The sequence below is a fragment of the Aspergillus foveolatus genome (assembly GCF_047715535.1).
Source record: "Aspergillus foveolatus strain CBS 279.81 unplaced genomic scaffold BDW70scaffold_11, whole genome shotgun sequence".
Taxonomy (NCBI): Eukaryota; Fungi; Ascomycota; class Eurotiomycetes; order Eurotiales; family Aspergillaceae; genus Aspergillus; species Aspergillus foveolatus.
In genome coordinates this window covers 309,586-329,661 of record NW_027396075.1, presented here as the reverse complement: position 1 = coordinate 329,661, position 20,076 = coordinate 309,586, and the positions used below count along the sequence as shown (strand labels likewise).

General features: G+C 53.1%; 7 protein-coding genes across 7 annotated transcripts; 6 read left to right on the top strand and 1 right to left on the bottom strand.

The window, feature by feature from the left end:
* Positions 1–71: 71 nt before the first annotated feature.
* Positions 72–2,585, top strand: BDW70DRAFT_157874 (Arabinolytic transcriptional activator arar; the record flags this gene model as incomplete). The annotated part of the gene is made up of 1 exon (XM_073740430.1): positions 72–2,585. The coding sequence occupies one exon, from the start codon at positions 72–74 to the stop codon at positions 2,583–2,585; it is 2,514 nt and encodes an 837-aa protein (XP_073598263.1).
* Positions 2,586–3,304: 719 nt separating this feature from the next.
* On the top strand, positions 3,305–4,751 carry BDW70DRAFT_12504 (uncharacterized protein). Its single transcript, XM_073734850.1, has 2 exons — positions 3,305–4,032; positions 4,096–4,751. Exons 1-2 carry the CDS (start codon positions 3,734–3,736, stop codon positions 4,661–4,663), a joined length of 867 nt encoding a protein of 288 aa, XP_073598262.1. The 5' UTR covers positions 3,305–3,733; the 3' UTR covers positions 4,664–4,751.
* Positions 4,752–5,673: 922 nt separating this feature from the next.
* BDW70DRAFT_157872 (uncharacterized protein) lies at positions 5,674–6,696 on the top strand (the record flags this gene model as incomplete). Its single annotated transcript, XM_073740429.1, has 3 exons — positions 5,674–6,216; positions 6,282–6,533; positions 6,628–6,696. 3 exons carry the CDS (start codon positions 5,674–5,676, stop codon positions 6,694–6,696), a joined length of 864 nt encoding a protein of 287 aa, XP_073598261.1.
* A 358-nt stretch (positions 6,697–7,054) lies between these two features.
* BDW70DRAFT_166044 (tetratricopeptide repeat protein) lies at positions 7,055–13,465 on the top strand. The gene is made up of 4 exons (XM_073741892.1): positions 7,055–7,706; positions 7,751–8,307; positions 8,377–12,760; positions 12,810–13,465. The coding sequence occupies exons 1-4, from the start codon at positions 7,335–7,337 to the stop codon at positions 13,446–13,448; spliced, it is 5,952 nt and encodes a 1,983-aa protein (XP_073598260.1). The 5' UTR covers positions 7,055–7,334; the 3' UTR covers positions 13,449–13,465.
* A 363-nt stretch (positions 13,466–13,828) lies between these two features.
* Positions 13,829–15,379, top strand: BDW70DRAFT_166040 (endonuclease/exonuclease/phosphatase family protein; the record flags this gene model as incomplete). The annotated part of the gene is made up of 5 exons (XM_073741891.1): positions 13,829–14,033; positions 14,089–14,345; positions 14,413–14,694; positions 14,756–14,926; positions 14,989–15,379. Coding segments are annotated over 5 exons (1,306 nt in total), but the record flags the coding sequence as incomplete, so codon positions are not given.
* A 34-nt stretch (positions 15,380–15,413) lies between these two features.
* BDW70DRAFT_131766 (glycoside hydrolase family 76 protein) lies at positions 15,414–17,794 on the bottom strand. The gene is made up of 3 exons (XM_073736046.1): positions 17,280–17,794; positions 16,979–17,226; positions 15,414–16,877 (listed from the first exon to the last, which is right to left on the bottom strand). Exons 1-3 carry the CDS (start codon positions 17,380–17,382, stop codon positions 15,834–15,836), a joined length of 1,395 nt encoding a protein of 464 aa, XP_073598258.1. The 5' UTR covers positions 17,383–17,794; the 3' UTR covers positions 15,414–15,833.
* A 1,493-nt stretch (positions 17,795–19,287) lies between these two features.
* Positions 19,288–19,875, top strand: BDW70DRAFT_131760 (uncharacterized protein). Its single transcript, XM_073736045.1, has 3 exons — positions 19,288–19,309; positions 19,362–19,406; positions 19,474–19,875. The coding sequence occupies exon 3, from the start codon at positions 19,493–19,495 to the stop codon at positions 19,715–19,717; it is 225 nt and encodes a 74-aa protein (XP_073598257.1). The 5' UTR covers positions 19,288–19,309; positions 19,362–19,406; positions 19,474–19,492; the 3' UTR covers positions 19,718–19,875.
* The last annotated feature ends 201 nt before the right edge of the window (positions 19,876–20,076 follow it).

The window sequence follows — 20,076 nt, the reverse complement described above, 5'->3', positions numbered from 1 at the left end:
ATCCAACTCAGCCTGTTCTTATACGCTTCACGTCGAAATCTCGTCCGTCTACTCGCCAATGCCGTCCTGAAATGGCATCCTCCCACCAGGGGAACGGGATCGTCCCCAACGCTCAAACCGACGCACCCCCGGATTCCTCCACAAAGCGCCGATGGAGGCGCAACCGCATAGCTTGTGACTCTTGTCATGCCCGCCGCGTTCGATGCGACCGCCAGTTCCCGTGCTCGCGCTGTCTCCGTAGCGAGATCACCTGCGAATTCACGCGCGAGCGTCGTAAGCGAGGCCGTATCGCACGATCCAAGCTGGCCGAAATAGCAAAGAACAAAATGGAGACCAGTGAGACGCCGGCTCCGGCTAAGACCATGAATGGTATACCGGCAGCCGCTGGTACAGAGATCCCAGGGCATGTCTCTCCCGCATCGACTTTCCACCATCGATCGCCACCGGCAAATGCTCCCACCGTTTCTGCTCCAAGTGTTGATGGCAGACGGTCTCAGACTGACCCGCAACTTCCCGTCCGGAGACCAGAACTCGGCGGGAATGTTACTGAGGAATGGCTCGCCGGGACGCATGTATCACCAGGGTCATATGAGTTCTTGAATGGACCAGCTTTTGGCGAAGGACTAGGGCCATTTCCTCGCATGTTTGATGTATGGAACGGTGTCGACCTGGCCGCCTACAGCGCTGGGACTTCGCAAGGGTCAAAAGCGACCAACGCGCCGTCAACCTCTACAGCACCGTTGAAATACCCGGTTTTACAGCCGTTGATGCCGTTCGTGGAGGCGACTCTACCTCGAAAGCTGGTCTTTGACCTGCTTGATCTATATTTCACCAGCGCATTTTCAACTCACATGCACCCCGTATGCCACCATATCCATTGCTATTTGCTGCGCAAGGTTTCCTTCCTCAGCAAAGATGCGCCACGACCCAGCAGTCCGGCACTGCTTTCGAGTATGCTCTGGGTAGCTGCTTTGGATGACAGGGCGTTTTCGTTGCCGATTTCACCTCCCCAGCGGAAAAGGATCTGCCAATTTCTCTGCGCTCTCACTATTCGCTTGTTGCGACCGTTGATTCATGTTTCCTTCAAAGATCAGGGCGGCGCCGCAGCAGCGGTTGCAGCAGCGGCCGCGGCGGCCACCAATAACCCAGCGTTCGCCGGCGTCGGTCAGGATCTACCGCCCACTACGGTGCACCATCCGTTCGAAGGAGGAGGAGACGATAGAGGCCTGGTAGGGCCGGCAGGCTCGCTCGACGATGTGATTACCTACATCCATGTAGCTTCTATCATCTCGTCCAGTGAGCAGAAGGCCGCCAGTATGCGGTGGTGGCATGCGGCCTTCACCCTAGCGCGAGAGCTCAAGCTAAATCAAGAGATCGAGGTGATGCCGAACGGCGACTCCCAAGTGGAAGGGTCAAGTCCGCCGTTTGGATACTCTCTACCAGGCTGGGATGGGGCTGACCCGGGCCCCGTCTTTGATTACTCAAACCCAACTCGGTCCAGTCTCAATTGCGTCTGTGATCGCCAGGACCAGAACACCATCACCGAAGAGCACCGCGAAGAACGGCGGCGGACCTGGTGGCTTCTGTATATCATGGACCGCCATCTCGCACTGTGCTACAACCGGCCGCTGGCCCTGCTGGATGCCGAAAGCGAAGACTTACTACTACCGCTGGACGAGGCATCATGGCAGTCAGGGATCATTCACAGTAACAGCCCGAAGCCAGATGGGCCGCAATGCCTACTCTCTGCCGACAAGAACAAGCGTCGCCTGTTTCCGAACTTCATCTGCCATGATCATTCCGTGTTTGGCTTTTTCCTTCCCCTCATGACGATCACCGGCGAACTCATTGACCTGAACCAAGCGAGGAACCATCCGATGCTTGGCATGCGACTAAACGGCAAGGACGCGTGGAACGTCCATGTAAGCGAAGTTCTACGCCAGCTCGAGATCTACAAGGCTAGCCTAACCACGTTCGCCGCTACTACGTCCGATCCGGAAGCGCCGCTGTCCGCCTATGCGCACGCCCAGACCGAACATCTACCAGCCGAGCCATCCCTCTCGCAAGCATACGCATGGCACACGCAAACTGTCATATCGTATGCATCATACCTGGTCCACGTGCTCCATATCCTGTTGGTGGGCAAATGGGACCCCGTATCCCTGATCGAGGACAAAGATTTCTGGACCTCCTCCCCCGCATTCGCATCGACCATCTCGCATGCGCTGGACGCAGCCGACTCGGTCGATCAGATTCTCCGATATGACCCAGACATTAGTTTCATGCCCTACTTCTTTGGCATTCAGTTGCTGCAAGGCAGTTTCCTTCTCCTGCTGATCGTTGAGCGGCTGCAGAAGGAAGCGGGCGAAGGAATCCTTAATGCATGCGAGGTGATGATCCGAGCGACGGAATCTTGTGTGGTGACCCTGAACACCGAATACCAGCGAAATTTCCGGCAGGTCATGCGCAGTGCCGTTGCCCAAGCACGAGGGAGGCCAGTCAATCACAGCGAGATTCGCCACCGGCGCAAGGCTGTCCTAGCGCTGTACCGGTGGACAAGGAAGGGGACCGGGTTGGCTCTCTAGGCCCAGCTCCTCTAATTTGTGTCTGCTCTTCGGTTGCGGGGTGCACTAATCTTAATTCGATCCGTCTGCCAAGCGCTCCTCAGCGCTCGATGGCCACCGACTCTCTGGATGGCTGGCCCAGCGGCCCTTATAGTCGATCCTGCCCGAACTTGAAACGGGCAGGATCCGTTAAATGCTTGATTGTTTGGGCCTTGATTTTTTGTCCGACCGTTGACGGTCCTCATAATCCTGTACGTACATACTTTGGCACAATAATGGTTTTGCTACGATATGTGATGATAGATCTACTCCTATACCATGTACCTGTCCATTGTTCTGGAAGCGAGAACCCTGCATGTGAATGCTCTCCCATCGCTCATGATTTGTCTCTGCAGTCTCCAGTTGCCCAAGCAAACGGACTCGAAAGGGGAACCGTGGACATAACGACCGGAGGATTTTCCCCAGCCGGCAAGGCATCATGGATCCTTCCCAAGACGAGATTCAGCTCAGCGAGTCGGCTAATTCGTCTTTTACCGAGACGTCAGTATCAGCCGAATTTTAGCGTGCACCTGCATCCTGCCACCACACCCGACCAACCTCCGCACAAGAATCATCCAGAATCCGGGGAAAACTCGGTTAATATTCTGGCAGGAACCGATTCTGGCCATCTGCCACACTCAACCCATAGGCACTGCATTATCATACGGTCGATTCTCCAGTCGAGTCTCCAGTCGCCACGCTTCTGCAGGTCTCCTTCATTAACATGGGGTGACGGACCTTGTGTGGGGGAGAGCATTGCGGGCATCGAATCACCGCCAGCTCCCAATTTACCGAAGCTACCCCCGGCTTCTAAACTACACAGTATAACGTTTGTAGTCTGGGGACTAGCTCGACTATATTATTATTATGGGGAGAGGTTCCTCCTTTTGGCCGTCCGTTCTCGGCCTGTCCACTTCGTGACCTGACCTGATAGCTAAAAAGTTTGGACGGCGGCTTTAAATCCCAGCTTTGGCCCATTTTCGTCTGCCTCTGTGGCAGCTTCCCGTGTCTGAGACTGAGACTGCAGTCTGAAGCTATCATTTCTTTCCTGACTTGCTATGCGCATTGCCTGAGATTGCTTGAGAGGCTACCTGCATCGGCCCAGGCAGAATAGTTTTCTCGAGATTACAATGACAGAGGCCAGCATGCCGTGTGATGTCCCTAACTGGGGCTTCGATCTCGCGAACTCGAATTCAGGGTCGACTTTCAATTACGAGCATGGTGTTGCTGGTGACGAGGAGTTGTGGTATCGAAACCAATTCGGCGTGGGCAGTTTCGATGTCCCGCCGTGGCAGCCGATGGAGATGGACCAAGGGTACGATTTCGCATCTCCAGCGTCAGGCAAGACGCGCTACCAGCAGTTGCCGCCGATTTCTCCAGTCCAAACCGGCGGCGTCTTTTCCGCCCGGTCGGAGGGACTTTCACCGAGGTATGGACACGGCGAAGTATAGAGCTGCCAAAGCAGCGGATGCTGACTCGACGGTCCTAACAGATTCGAGAATGTACAAACGGAGAACAGCCCATATTCGCTCGACGACCTTCTCCGCACGGCATCGCAAGTAGCGACCGAACGCGCGCTCTACATGAACATTCCTTCTACGGGTGCTTCGATTGCCGGTGCCAACGCTCTCTCTCCAACGGCGGAGCCAGGAATCAGCTCGCCGGGCGCGATTTCAAGCCATCACTCCATCGCTAGCGACACAGACGAGCACGACTTACCGGCCATCGATGTCCCACAGGTGTACCAGCTCCCAGACTTCAGCGCCAATAGTAGCGCTAACGCGGCTGGGTCCCTCGCATCGCGCGATGTAAAGGAAACAAGTCTCACCCCGCTAGAGATGCCCGACGGCACGACTCGTTTCACCGCTAACTGGCTGCCCGTCGACCCCCAAGGCGGGTTCACTATCCGCCCTCCATCGCACCACGCGATTGGAATTGACCTCGACCCGATGTTGATGGATTACCAGGTGCCTTTGCATCAAGACCACGGCCAGCATCACTACAACTACCAGAACGCATTTATCTCGCTAGATAATATAGGAGGCGAAGCTGGAGTGTGATGGAATCGACCACCGCCTTTCCCTTCTCCGCTTCAAGAAAAGAGGGGTTGGCGTTAGTCACGGGCACGGCACTGGCTCCCGCAACCCTGACTCACGCTGGTCTCATCAAAGTCTCGACTCCCCACTGGACACCCGGACGGGGAAAATGAAGACGCCAGCCTCGGCTAATAATAATACTAAATTAAAATCTCCGCTAGCTCACGAAGACCAAGGCAACCGCGACAGCGGCGACTGCAGCAACCAAGCCACGTCGATGGCCGCAAGTTCTTTGCGTCGCCGAGAACAGAGTACCAAGCACAAGCACCAGAGCTCAAGCCACCTGTCGCACCACGCGTTAGCAGGTCAAATGACCCAGAATTGACTCGATTCTCGATTCTCTTGGCCATGACGGATACGCCGAGTCAAGAAGACTTCAAATACCTGCCACTAAATCTATCGAGGCCGCGCACGTTGCCAAGCACGACAGAACTATGCCCTATAGTTGTCGAGGAATCCCTGTACCTTGCAACAAAAGGCAAACAATGGACTAATGCGATATATTCATTTAACGAGTCATGAGGAAATGTATTTTACGAGGAGGAACCAAAATGTACTATATTTTGAGATATGCGGGGAGCAGTGAAAAATAATTAAAAGAATAAAAATACTTTTACCCATTTGGATCAAAATAGCTTGATTGTACCTGCAAATAGCTTGTATACAATGCGAGTCACAGAGATGCAGACGCTTAAGCTCATAACGTACAGTATACTTTCGCTTCTCTCCACAGTGACCTCTGTAGATCGGCTGGTCTCCAATAATTCCAGCTACCCATATGCCACATAGCTCAAAGTGACGTGAATCTCCGCACATTGAGCCTCGGCTTAACCATCACAACTGCCGTCAACAACAATCCAGCCATCCTCCATTTACTTCACCATTATCTTAAATTTCCATCGACCATCAACTCATTCTTCTATCCATCTAACATCAATTTATTGGAATCCTGTGTCAAAAGAGAATAACCCAAGATGCCCGCCCTTTCATTGCACCTCCTCTCCCTGCACCCATCGATAAACTCCACCAACTTCCTCTCTGAACTCAAAAAGGCTGCCAGCACAAAAGTCATCGTCGCATCCCGTCCCCGTCGGACCATTATTTCCCCCACACTCCTCGACAAGGATCCTCTCCTCTCAGAAAAATGGGATATCCTTCTTCTCCTACAACCACCGAACCCGCGCGAACCGCTGTTCCCGCCTGCTCTTGCGTCGCACATCAAAACCGAGTATAAAATTCACGTAGGGATCCCGAGCAGACTGCTGAACACTTATCCAGAGCGCGATGCGGAGCTGAAGAGGGAGAAGAATGCGCAGCGGGTGCCGTTGACAGGGAGTCTGGACAGGATGAAAGAAAAACTGGGAAATGACGGACAAGGCCAGAACCTTGAAGTCAGTCCGGAACTGCTCGAGTTCATGCAGGAGTTCACCAAAGAGCATGACAAGCCGGTGACGATGTTGAATCTGCTGCATTTCCATTTCCCCGGTGGGAAGGAGAATTACTACAAATATGGACAGGTAGAGCCCGACCCCTTCCAATCCATCATCTCATTCCAAGTTCGTCATCTGATAAGCAAGCATAGGGCTTCAATCCTGTTGCTGCAAAACGTGGCGGAAGCGCCAAACTCGTCGGTAATGTCATTAGACCGGCAGCGGGGCGCTCTGCGGCCCCAAACTCGGACTCGGGCTTCTCAGACTCGAGGGGGAGTGTTGACAGACCCGAAGAGGACTGGTGGAATGAGATTTCGATCGTACATTATCCGTCCATCAGGCATTTCTGTGATATGCTGGCCGCGGAGGATTATCAGGAGGTGAATAGAAAGTATAGACTTGGGGTGAGTTGCACTTGGGTTTTCTCCCATATCTATTTCAGGGCAACCGGACAGCGTCCGCAGTTTGATTGGTGTGCTGACGATTCAATTGTCACAGGCGTTGAAGGACACTTTCCTGTTGTGTACCACGGAATTCGACTTGGAGGGGGAGGCGGCGAAATTGTGATGCTTGGACAAATCTAGAAAGAATCAAATGAGGATGCACATATCGGGCTTATTATTGTGAAGAATAGCATAATCTTCCTGAGAATCATATTGTATTTTGTCCAGTTCTATCAGAGAATAGAGAAGGGTACAATATGGCATAGAATGGCCCACGTGATTGTATACTCTTACCCTCATCACTTCACCCCTCCACTTACTCTTCAGATCGTCTCTCATCTCAACCCGCATTGCCAGCTAATCGCAACGAATATTTTGCCGCAGACCGTTCCAATGAATAGACATCCGATCTCACGCCATCCAGTGAAAATCGCTCCTCTACATCCGCCCAAGATCCCAAGGAGGCATTCCCTGGTTGATGTCATCAACACACCACCACAAACCAAACTATCACCATGACACCACGACTACGCCAATTCCGCGTCCGTTCAGCAAGACGAGCTTCTCCGCAGCAGCGGTGCTTGGTATATTGGCTCCCCCAATGATGGACTCGCGGTAAACAGACTCGTGATGTCAGATGTCAAGATAGCCGAGCGCAGCGCACCCCATGACAACAGTGTTGTGTTTTCGCTATAATTACCAACCAAAATCTTCAGCGGAGTGTGGACAACATCAGAAGTTGAGTATTCATTGTCGCACAGTATGTCGGGGTTTACCGCCGTGTCGAGCAGCATGCCTGCACACACGGCCAATGCTGTCGACGGTGGCCCAACATCCCTCCCGATCCTGCGGGGTGCGGTGGATGCAGTGGCCCAGGAGTGCCATACTCGTCTGGGGTTAACTCCCGATGAACTTCAGGAAAAGTCACCTACGGTTGATGTCTTTTTCGATGCCATTGCCGGCGAGCGGCTGCGGCGGATGCCCGCGGATGGCAGTCGCCTCGACAGCACTCTGCGACGAGCGTCTCGATTAGCTTTTGCTGTTGCTTCTCTGCGCGATTCAGTTACAAGTTTCATGGATGGTGCCGAAGAGGCGACCACGATGATCTGGGGGGCAACCCTGCTTTTGTTAGAGGTACGTTCGCAGTATTGCATACTAGACGGTTCTGACTGTGATAGATGGGAATCGACAATATCGAGATGATCGATGCTATTTTCAGCAGATATGGACGGGTGACGTTGGGAATTTCGTACCTGCTTCAAGAAGAGAACGAATTTCAGAGCTCGAGGGCGTTACAGCGAGAGGTTGCTGAGATCTACGCCCACCTACTACAACTGATTGTTCATATATCCTCGGAATACCGGCAGGTTATGCGAACTCAAAATTGGCAGTCTATGAATGAGGTCTTAAACCACGGCTTTTTCTGCTACTTCAGTCGATTCACCATTCATTGGCGCCGGATACGGAAGGCGAGCTGGAGTGCTGTTAAGTCCAAAATGCAGCACGTCGACCTGGAGTCTGTCTATCAGTTCCTCGAGATCCAAGACCGCCCTCTCCAGATGCTGCTTGAGAGCCAAGCCCACTCGCTGGCAGACGGGTCTTTCTCGTGGTTCGAGTCACATCTAACCACCTTCACAGTTGGCCCGCGGAGCTTGATGCTTGTGCGAGGAAACCCAGGTGCTGGGAAGAGCGCACTGGCCCAGTGGACGATTGAGCGCCTACAGGTCTCTTCGGAGTATGACATTTGGAATGTCATTCCCATCGTAATTCGGTCTGATGTACATATAACGACATTGACCCTCAGCATTCTCAAAGGCATATTGATACAAATGCTTGACTGCTGCGTAACGAGTCGCAAGACCCAAGACGATATAATTGCAGTGGTTGCCGATGCACTGACCGAGGCTGAAAGCGGCGCATCGGACTCCCAGGTCGAGGGGCTTCTGTGGACGGCGATCCGCACAGCTGCACAATCGAATCTACATTTCATGATTGTGGTTGACGGCATGGATCAAATAAAAAACGCCACGAGCAACGCTGGAGCTTTTCTTGAGCTTCTACAAGCTACTGTCGCTGATACCCCGTCTAAACTGATAATTTTTACTCGTCCAATGAACAAAGAACAGATTCCTATACGCGAAACCACGACGACGCACCAGGTTGCTATGGACGCATCTATTACGGAGAACGATCTGACGGCTTCCATCCACGACATGGTGACATATGATCCCGCATTCGCCGGGCTGAGTACATCGCAGCGTCAGCCATTGATAGTTGCAATTGCATCTCGCTGTCAGGGCTGCTTTATATGGGCGCAGCTGGCTGTTGAAGAGATACGCGCTCAGCACACTTACAGTGATATGCAGTCAGCGGTTAGCGAGATCCCCAACAACCTGGGAGGGCTCATTGACCTGCATCTGCGCCACACCAATCTCCAGAGACCCGGCACTCATAGCCTCCTTGCTTGGCTTACGGTCGCAGAGCGTCCGCTGCGGCCCCATGAAGTCGAGCAATTGCTCTGTGTCAACACACAGACCTACAAGCTGTCGACATGGCATGGGAATATAGAGCGGGACGTATTCGAGCCTCTTAGACGGCTGGTTACAGTGCGAGACGGCTTCATCACTTTCCGCCACCCTATCATCCGTGAACATATTCAAGCTAGGGCAAAAATGAGAAAGGTAGTCAATTTCACCCTGGGAGATGCACACCACGACATTTTGATTCGTGCCTTGACATGGGTGCGCCGAAACCTGACGGATGAGATACCTATATCTTGGGATAAGATGCCTGTTCTCGCGCGAGACCGCTACCTTGATGCATTTATCTTGCTAGAATATACAGCCCGCTACTGGATGTCACATATGCTCTCTTCGAGCATGGCCACAGAGGACGAGGTCTCTTACTCACAAGCCTTCCAACGCGCACTGCCTGACTCGGTACTGTTCGCCCAGTTAGAGCTTACCAATCGGGAGTCTCAATTCAGCAGGTCGAGTATCGTTAGGCTGTACAAGATTGCCGTGACGGTACGACGCGATGTTCTAGGCATTGACTCTCCGGCCGTTTTGCAAAGCCTCATCATGAGCGCCCGTGCAGCAGACCGGGCTCAGGCGCCTTGGGCTAATGAGCATCTATACGAAGCATGGACGCGCAGTCGCATGAGGTTGGGCCCAACCCACCCCATCACACACGACCTCGAGCAGCTTCTTGTTGCCACTGCCGAAGGCGCAGGTCGAGCGGACCGCGCAGCTGGCTTGAAAACAGACGCACTCCGAGGCATGGCGTTGGACGGCTGGGGGTCGTCAGACATCAGCTTCGCTCAACGATTACAATATCTTGACCGGCTGGTCAAGGCTTGTGACAAGGAGAACAAACACGACAAAGCATACGATGTCTCGAAACAGTTCTACCACCAGACCGTCAAAGTATACGGGCCGTATTCGTCGGAAACGATGGCTGCGGCCGAGTACCTCACCAGTAACTTTGACATCGCTCCCCCAGATGATCTTGCATTAGAGCTCGCCCAGGCAAAGTACGAGACCATGGTTCGCTCAATGGATGCCTCGGATCCGCGTCGAGTAGAGTATTCACTCTCACTGGCCAAGATGTATGAAGAAAACTCTCAGCCGGCAAGAGCTGAGGAGGTTTTGACAAAGTTGTGGCAGAGTTTGTGCGGTCCGGATAAAGAGCACAAGGCGCCATGGGACCAGAAGACAAAAGTCGTGTTCTACTATTCCAAGTTTCTCGAGCGACAAGGCCACCATGACGAAGCCGCTGCGCTCCTCCGCCAGTTGTCCGCCGATTTAGAGGCAGAGGGCGGTGTTCGGTCTGCACAAATGGCCAGCCGTGCGCAGCAGTTACGGCGGGAGGCTCGTGAGATGCAACTATACGATATGGATCGGACTCTGGGAATGCAATTATGGAAGTACTACAAGTCCACAAATCAGCAGTATCATGCGGATGCCGTGACCCTAGCACGGAATCTCATTGAAGGAGCCATACCAAAGGAAGGACACACTACCGACATGGGTAACCTTTCAGTAGAGGAGAGTAAGATGCTCCCTGAATGGATCGATAGTATCGCTTCTGCCGTGACGACTGAGTCAAGTTCGCGGATGCCTTTACTCCGGCTGTGCCACCAGCTGGCGCGCCAGTATATGAAAGACAGCCAATGGCGCCAGGGAAGCGAGATCGTATGCGCAGTGCTGAAGCATACATGGCCTAGTTTTGAGGACCCCGGATCCAAAGAGAAGTTCTCATGGGACGAAGCTCCTATTATGGCCGACTTAGCTCAGGACCACGCCTACTGTCTGTTCCGTCGACTCGATGTCCCGACAGCGAGTATTGTCTACGGAAATGCGTTCAAGGCAGCGATAACTGCCGAGCAGGTGGAAGTGCAGTCTGTTACGACAGTTGTCAAGACTGTGGTGGACTTCTACGAGAATACTTTCCAGTTCGACAGAGCGTTGGTTCTCCTGCGTCAGGTTAGCGAGTTCTTCGCGCTGCGGTTGGGCGAGAAGGATAAGCACACGCTTGATAGCCGCTACTATGAAGGCGATCTTGCGTTTCGCCTCGACCGTCGTGCAGAAGCCGAAAGCAGCTACCGTCATATATACAAGGCTTGCATTCGGGATGGCAAAATCTCATCGTCAGGCGTGCGTGCTGCTGTAGCTCTCGTTGCAATTTACGAGCAAAACAAGCAATGGGATGCAGCTCTTGGGGTGTACCGGAACCTGTGGCCGACCTTAGTGCGCTTTGATGAGAAGGACGGCTACGATCGCGCTCTCCTTGAGGGTTTACTTCCCAAGACATACCCTGCTTACATGGCCCTTCTGACGCATTCCGCTGTCAAGGCGGACCATATGGAGCGCCTGCTGGTCGCCTCGGAACATCAGCAGCTCTGCCGCAAGCTGTACGGACCAACACATGCCCGAACACGCGATGCAACGCTCCTACTAGCAGAGCTTTCTGCGGAGAGTGATCAACACTCGGGTGATGCTATTCATCTGTACCAGCAGGTACTGAACACGCACGACTGGGTTCCGCAGTCTGAAGCCTCCCGTGCATTGGCGGACATGAAAGACCCCCTTTCAATTGACATAAAGCACCGAATGGCCCAGTTGTACCTGCGGCAGGGTCAAGCGACTCCCGAGGCAAGAAAGTTGTACATGGAGGAGCTCACTCTGGCTAAGCAGCAGCAGGGACTGTCGGCACCGACAACTCTGCTATGGTTACAGGAAATCTGCCGAATGCATGCTAGCTCCGAGTCTGCCACGTCGCGTCAACAAGGGGCCAAAATCCTCACTGGGCACGTTGACGAGGTTATTCGGGTCACTGGAAATCAGCAGACCCTTGCCGACCGGGGTCGTAAACTGGCAGAGATTTACTTGGAATGCGGGTACATTGATGAAGGCAATGCGTTGATCAATAGCCTACGCCAACAGGTCATTCAAGAGACACCGGCTGCGCATCGTCAGGCTTTGGATGAACACCGGCCTGCTGTTTTTGTGGCGGCATTTGAGGAAGTCTTTGGCAAGCGGCAGTCGGCACGAGAGATTTTGAACGAGTTGACCCACGAAGGACAAATATACAACAACTTCCAGCAGAGCCTTGCGAGCCATGACCTCATGCCAACATTGGCAGCTGGCGACAAGCTGCTTCGCCTGCAAAACCAGCGAAAGCAAACCCAAGCCGCGAAGAACACCGAGGTGCAGTTGTACCAATACTTTTGCAGTACCTTGTCGGTGGCACGGCCTGCTCGCCAGAAAGAGATTGTGCATGTGTTCTACGACATGTGTCGCCGCGAGAGCCTTAACGAGAACTACACATTTGATATTGTCGCCCAGGTTACAGGCCTTGTGCGTGACCTGTGCAACGCAGGCAGGTTTGAAGATGCAGCCATTGTAACTGGCGTGTTCCACTCCTTTGCCCATCTAACCGACAGCCTGCGAGCAATGGAGACCATCTTCACTGCCATCAAACTTTGCCTGTACCTCAGCGGATACCAGACCAACAAGTGCACGGATGAAGCGATGGCAAAAAGAATGGTCGTCGAGTCAGAGATGCTCGTCCAGGGGATCATGAAGAATGCAAAGGAGATCCCGCTGGAATTCACCGAGTTGCCGTTTACCGAGCTCAACGATCTCATCACCGTACTAGGCGAGCACGAGATGTTCGAAGACCTTGAGGTAAGGTCCCTGTAGACTACATCAGTCTCATATAAGCTAACCATTCCAGTCCATCCTCACGGAGCTCTGGACCTCGCGGATGATTCAGAAGACCTGGTCTCTCTCTGCAGTCGTCTGGATCGGCCGGCGCCTGGTCGAAACCCGCTTCTGCCGCGGCCATGTCAACGCAGCGATCCAGCTCGGCAAGGACATCTGCTATAACCTGCGCCAAGTCTGGGGCAACAGCGACCCGGTCACCCTAGAGATGAACAAGCTGCTGTCGGGCCTGTACACCGCGTCTGGAAACTATCTCGCCGCTGCAACACTGCACGAGACCGCGCTGTCAGAGCTCCTCAACAGCGACGAACATAGGAAGAACGGCGCCGTTGAAGCCGTGACGCAGCATCTCGAGCTCCTGCAGCATGCGCAGACGCGGCTCGCTAAAGAAGGGCAGAGCGCAGCGATCGATGCAGCGACCGCGCACGAGAGGGTGCAGCAGATCGCGACCAAGTTCGGCCTCCCAGTTGAGCGGTTGCAGGCCGCGACCGCGTCGTCGGACGAATCGGTTGGCATGTGGCAGCGGCCGAGACGGTTCAGTTTGGACGTGGAGGAGGCAGAGAAGCATGAGAACCACCTGCGGCAGTCGAGCGGGTCGGCACTGTTGTCGGGGAATGCGGGCGCAAAGAGGATTTCGATCACGGCGCTGTAATCGCTCTTACAGCGCCCTCTTGTCGCCAATGTTTTACATATTTGCTATATGTTGTTGCTGTTATTGTAACCCATTGTAGCCGCAGGTTTAGTGTGTAGTAATTAATGTACGTCATGTGCTGCTTTTCGCTCTTGTCACTGGTTCCTCGCTACTCTTAACAGTCAATATAATATAATCCTCGGCCTATCGATGATCGTCAGGGTTAAACGTGACGCTACCTAGATTAATTAATCAACGGATTCTTCACACTCACTAGCGATTCTTAGTAGCGGACGAGTCGACCGAAAGAGTGTCGCTTCCAGGCACCTGCAATGTGTATAATATAAATATGTCATAATCCCCAATCCAAAACGACATCCCGTTGAAGCAGAGCCAGACACAATGAAGTCCACCATCCCTCTCCTTTCGCTTATACCCTCCACTCTCGCTGCCACAACGGGCTCTTTTAACATCCTCTCCTTCAACGTCGCTGGCCTCCCAGAGATCTTCAACAGCAATGACGTCCCCGGCGACAAGACTGAAAACACCGAGATCATTGGCGAGCGCTTCGCAGAGTACGGCTACGACATTATTCATGTACAAGAGGTCATTTAGTGCAATCCCTGTGTTATGACAAGATATGTATATTAACGAGTGACAGGACTTCAACTACCATGCCGCACTTTACTCGACCGACACTCATCCATATCGCACTTCTACGTCGGGCGGCGTCCCGTTTGGCTCAGGCCTAAATACGCTCTCCAACTACGACTGGATTGATTTCGAAAGGGTCAAATGGGATACCTGCTCCGATGCGAGCGGGTTCGACTGCTGGACACCAAAGGGATTTACGGTGATGCGGGTGAAACTCGAGGACGGGGTTTATGTCGACTGCTATAATCTGCATGCGGACGCCGGGTAGTTATTCCTCGCCGAGTCTTCTCTAGCCCGATGGGATTGAGAGCGATGCTAACGGTTCTGGTAGATCGGAGGAGGAGGACGTCTCCGCCCGTAGCGCAAACCTCCAGCAAGTCTCAGACTACATCTCCGCCAACTCTATTGGCAATGCGGTGCTCGTGTACGGCGACACCAATGCGCGGTATACCTCGTCCGGCGAGAACATCCGCACGTTCGAGACGCAGAATGGGATGGTGAATCCGTGGGTGGAGCTGGTTCTGGACGGGGTTGAGCCGACAGAGGGGACCGACGCCGTGGTCTGTGAGAATCCGACCACTACTCAAACATGCGAGACTGTCGATAAAATCTTGTATGTCCTCCTTGGTATAAGATTGACGAGAGGCGATGATACTGATGGGGATTGTCAACAGTTACCGCGGAAGTCCGGCACTGACTCTGCAGGCGACGTCGTGGGCATACGAGGATGAAAAGTTCCTGAATAACGGGTCGATCCTCTCAGATCATAACCCCATTACCAGCAGATTCACATGGACAAAGAGTGATTCTTTCCGATTGAGTAATCTCTACGGTGGCCCGCATGGGTATTCCCCCTATTACCTCTCTTCTACCTCGCGACTCGTGGTCCAGAACTGACAGCTGCCAGAACATGGTTCAATGATCTCCCATCCCTGTCATCGACCACGAGGCTCTCCTCCATCTCGATATCCGGTGGCAACCGGCTCGATAGCCTCACCCTCACTTTTACAAATGGCACATCAGTCACGCATGGCGGGAGCGGCGGGACAGCACAGACACTCACCCTTGCTGACGAGGAGGTATGGACGACAACGAAACTCTGCCAGGGTAAGTACAATGATCATACGAGGATCTTTTATATGCGTGTCACAACGGACCAGGGGAATGAGGTTGCGGTGGGCGCAGAGACGAGCGAGTGTGTCACTTATGAAGCGGAGAGTGGATGGGGGGTCGTTGGGGCTTGGGGGAGAGCTGGGGATGAGGTTGATATGTTGGGGGTTGTCTATGGGGCTGTATAAAGGGAGAAAGATCAGGTGAGATAGAATTTGGGTGGAAGATCTCTCTGATAAGTGGCTGTGAAGGAGCTTGAATAGCTCTTATGGCTCTGTATATGTGTATCCTGTGTTTCCTACAAAACGGTAATCCAGGCTTAAACCAACTCCATCCGAAACCCCTGCACCTGAGCTCTCCATGTAGCCGTCTCTAGCGGAGGATATATGTACAATCCCACCCCGTCTGGGGGCCAGCTGTCCTATTCGACTTTGACTAGAACGACAACAATAGTCCAGGCAGCAGGCGTCTTCCACTGTTCTGCCTTTGGTCTCGAGCTTCGAGCATTAGTCCAAGCAATGTCTTATGCAAACAAAAAAGCTTATTCCGATTCAATGCCAATTCAAAAACAGCCAGATGTATGAAGAATGTATGCTCTGCTCCCCCGATTAAAAAACTATTCGAGTCACAACACAACACCGATCACTGTTGCTTCACCAACCACCATCCGGCCGCTACAATGCCACTCCCCCAAAGAACGGTCAAAATCCAACTGCCCACCCGGTCTCCGGTCGTGATATGCGGCAGCGCATCGGGCGTGTCGTCATTATACGTGTCCAGAAACTGCTCCTTCGCACCGGGGTTCGTATCGATCGTCTTGGCCGCCACGTCGGTCAACAGCATGAGGTTCGCGGTGATCCCGCCCAGCGCCGCCTGCTGCACCTCCAGCCCCTGGATCCCGTCCCATGAATCCTGGTACCAGCGTGAGCCGCAGAGGTTGCTCTTTCCTTCGGATGATCCGTCGCAGGAGCGCCCGATCGCCAGCGCGGACCCTTGCAGCTTCGGCGTGATCTTCTCGCGGAGCTCAGGCACCATAATAGCAGCCATGGCCAACCACATTGAGCTCCACCCTTTGAAATTCAGCATATTCCTATCGCACGTCTGCAGCGGCTCGCAGGCCACGTCGGAGAAGATGGTTCCGGGGCCGACCGCGGTGGTGTACTTGGTTGGGAAGAACTGCTTGAACACATGGTCGACGAGGCCCTCAGTGCGGTTGCGCCACTTCACATCCTTTGTAGCATTGTACATATATGCTGCGCCTGCAATGAACGTCCCGTAGTTGTAGCTCCATTGCATGCGGCCCGCATCCACGCAGTCATTGGAGCCGGAGGTCGAGTCAGCGACGAACCACGTATTCGTGTCAATCAGCGGACTGGCTGCTGCCCAGTCCCAGATCTTCTCTGCCCAGTCAAAGTATGTCTGGTTGTTCGTGAACCGACCCAGTCGGGCGGCCAGTTGAAACAGCCCGCCATTGGAGATCGAGTTGCGGAGCGTATACCCTGCTTGCCAGGGATGAATCTGCCAGGTGATGCCACCGTCGCACGCGCGCTCGTCCCAACGATTGACCTGCATGTTGAAGACGGCGCGCGCTAGGGATGTCCAGGTGGGCTTGTTGCTGACTTCAGGAAAGCCGGTTTCAGAGGCCGTGATGGTAGCAAGGCCCCAGAACATTTGGTCATCGTTACCCTGTAGAACATCAGTATCAAGTCCAATTCATGCCGGATCGTTTAGTCTTGCGCATAAGACGCATAAGACGCATAAGATGCAATGAAAAAAGACAAGCATACCAGCCACTGACTGTAATTCGAGTCAAAGTAGTCGTAGTTCCGGCCCGCCTGGAACATCAAGTCATGCGAGACGACCGAGTTGTGCTCGTTATACCCAGAGACATGCCAGAACTGGATCATGGTCATGAACATCGCTCCCGCGACGTACCAGGTGTCGGTCAGTTTGCCGGGAATCCCCTCGGTCTGGTTGGCAAGGTAGTATTCCCACATGGGCCCAGTGATGGTCTTTCCGGCCTCCTTGAGGGAGTCTAGCGTGCGTCAATATTCACATGGCCCATAGTTAAGGTTGGTATGCACTAACCTTTGGAGGTCGCCTCAATAGGAATATCCGCTAGGACGTGCTGGAGCTGGCCCTGCAGCAGCAAGGCGGCCCCACCCAGGGACAGCAGAGAGCCCCAGCGCATTGTGTGGTGGCGGCACCCTGCAACTTCTAGTATAGTACAATATGTAGTTTAGAGTCCGGAGTCTGTCTGGAGATAAACAGACAGTCGGGAAGAGCACCAATGCAGACGCAGGATGCGGACGGAGGACGATGGATGAAGAAAAGTCGCGCCTGATCGGGCCAAGGACCCCTAAACATAGCTGCAAATCACACCCTGAGGTGGGTTCTTGGCACTCATGCCAAGGCCTGCTCAGCCCCGGGTGGCTAACTCAAGCCAATGGGGGATGCATATATAATGGCACGCCAAGCCTCATTTGCCGGATGGAGTTAGTAAGGGGCGTAAAATGATTGCTGAGTCAGGTGCCCCTGGTACGGTTGAGGAACAAGGTTATTCCGAATCACGGGATGTGACGCCCAAGGCAGCAATCCTGCACAATGTTGTCGTCGTCCTACCGTTATCCTCCATGATCTTTTATCTTACGTGCAAGACTTCTCTCATGATTCTGTAACGTCAAGCTACCCTCTGGTCTCGGCCTGATCGCGCACTAGTTCAGGGCCAGGGCCGTCTTTTCATGTCCAGGTTTGCTCTCGACCGGGTTCTGAATGACCTCCTTTGTCTGGGGATAGTCTGTTTGGAATTGGAACGACTAGAATGGACTGTTTAGCTATCATGCCAAAGCATACAATCTGGACAAGGTGATTACCGCCATGGAAGTGGGCGGAAGAACAATCGGGCGGCCCCTAACATCTGCGATCATCCCTTGACTAAGATTTGATCCGCGGTGGCCTGATGGGGGTATTGCCCAATGCGTGTAACCAACGCGATGTTTGGATTCAGCCTCATGATGTGAACCGTGTCTTAGTAAAGGCTACCATGAGCTTGGGGTCGGGAAAGATCCTTTTTCTTGAGCTGTTCGGAAACAGGGGGAGTAGACCGAGGATACGTGGCGCGACTTCCTACTGGCCAATATTACTTTTTTTGGTGCGTCGTCTGGCCCCAGAGGTAACAACTACAAGGAGTCAGAGACCTAGAGGAGCCAGCAGTAATTCAGCCTTCACGTATCTTTACAGATTCAGCCTATTGTGCACCGATCGAGATTCGTCATGTGGGGGTCAACGTCGGCTGCGCGCAGCAGCTTTCACGCCGAACTGCTGGACAATATCCGATTTCCCAATGCCAACTTGTTCTCTAGGGCTATTCGGCTGTCAATTTAGTCGGCCTCACAAGTTCTCTACCGCAAGTGCTCACTGGCTACATCTCAATCATGCCGAACGCTGGCTCCACTCTTCTCAGGAACTCGAATCCCGGTCTCAGATGACACGCTCAACGCTGCTGACGACCTCTAACTCAACAGATTCCGCCATGCGCCAATCCTACCTGCCCCGAACAGGTGGAGACGGAAAAGCACCCTAAACTAACACATAAAAAAACCAGCATCTAGCTAAATTATGACCTTTCAAATCAACCGCCCCGATAAAGTGCCTATACTAGGGCTTTAGCGGCAAATCGGACAATTCAGTGACGTATATCCTGCTCAGGCGTGGTAGAAACATTTCAGGATCCCATATATGCCGTGATCAGGGACAACTTGAAGCCAGCGTCAAAGATGTCCGGGAGCACTTCACTCGCCCGCCTCGTTGGAGCATGGGCCAGACAACATAACTCCTTTTCCCCCTGCAACTTTGCTAGAAATGCCTGCAACTGAATTAGCCCTCAGCGGATATGCCGCCCTGCCTCCTGTTGTTGTGACAAACAAGGTCCAGCTGCCGGAAGATCGCAGGTAGGGATGCAGTCAGCTCACCGTTCTAAGGAGAGCAGTGGCACGTCGCGGATTCGAAAGGCTTCGCTACTATTTCCTTGTGGTCCTCTTGACTACTTTGGGTCGCGTGTCTTACTTGGAGGTCTCGATGCCCAATTACATGTTTGCTTTGCTCCGCACCTCGTTCAGGTACGCAAGTACGTAAAGATAATACGTTCTTTGCTTTACTTATCTCCTACAGGAAGTATTTTTGAATTGATGATTGGGATCAATTTTCGGTTTACGTGTATGGCGAGTACGGTCATACCTGTCTCGCATGAACAAAAGGATATTTGCTGACTTGTCCGCTCGAGTCTCCATACATTTCCCAGGATGGTCCCAATCAATCATGCTAGGTGGAGGCTTTCCATCCTTTGGGCTCTAAACTTCTTTGTCTTCAAGATGCGGGTGACTGGGTGTATCGATTGCGTGAGTCGCAAGAGGGATGTCGGAGATGTGCTGCGGCTTGTGGCCTTTCTTATCTCCGAGCCCGAGTGGAGACAGATGCTCTCTACGAGCGCAGCCGAGGGGCAGCAGAAATTCTCCGGCACTTTTTGAGGGAAATTCGCGGATCTAGAAGGTCGCTATTCCCTGCAGCTATGCTAGTCCTATTGTAATTATCCTTTTTTTATTGTTTTCTTTTCTTTGCTCGGATGCTTTCTCTTTAGTTACATCTGCTACTGTTCTTAGAATCATTCCGGTTCCTTCGTTCTATAAACTCTTACTTGGACTTTTCTGCTGCCCGTTATTTCTCTGCCTGGGAGAATGTCAGTGCTTCTGCCTAGCCTACCTAACGGTCTTAAACATGGCAGGTCGGGTATAGTCACGTGGATTTAATCAGATAAGATAATTCCGGCCGGGCCGGCAGCGGATCGGCTCCACAAACCTAGACGGATAATGACTACTCCGGCTTACAT

What these genes read in the sequence shown, in the direction of transcription:
- BDW70DRAFT_12504 (XM_073734850.1), top strand. Translation starts at nt 3,734, where the DNA reads ATGACAGAGGCCAGCATGCCGTGTGATGTCCCTAACTGGGGCTTCGAT. An exon ending in TCGGAGGGACTTTCACCGAG is followed by an intron (nt 4,033 to 4,095) that starts GTATGGACACGG and finishes CGGTCCTAACAG; the next exon opens with ATTCGAGAATGTACAAACGG.
- BDW70DRAFT_166044 (XM_073741892.1), top strand. Translation starts at nt 7,335, where the DNA reads ATGTCGGGGTTTACCGCCGTGTCGAGCAGCATGCCTGCACACACGGCC. An exon ending in CAACCCTGCTTTTGTTAGAG is followed by an intron (nt 7,707 to 7,750) that starts GTACGTTCGCAG and finishes TGACTGTGATAG; the next exon opens with ATGGGAATCGACAATATCGA. An exon ending in CGCCTACAGGTCTCTTCGGA is followed by an intron (nt 8,308 to 8,376) that starts GTATGACATTTG and finishes ATTGACCCTCAG; the next exon opens with CATTCTCAAAGGCATATTGA.
- BDW70DRAFT_131766 (XM_073736046.1), bottom strand. Translation starts at nt 17,382, where the DNA reads ATGCGCTGGGGCTCTCTGCTGTCCCTGGGTGGGGCCGCCTTGCTGCTG. An exon ending in TATTGAGGCGACCTCCAAAG is followed by an intron (nt 17,227 to 17,279) that starts GTTAGTGCATAC and finishes GACGCACGCTAG; the next exon opens with ACTCCCTCAAGGAGGCCGGA. An exon ending in CGAATTACAGTCAGTGGCTG is followed by an intron (nt 16,878 to 16,978) that starts GTATGCTTGTCT and finishes GATGTTCTACAG; the next exon opens with GGTAACGATGACCAAATGTT.
- BDW70DRAFT_131760 (XM_073736045.1), top strand. Translation starts at nt 19,493, where the DNA reads ATGGTCCCAATCAATCATGCTAGGTGGAGGCTTTCCATCCTTTGGGCT.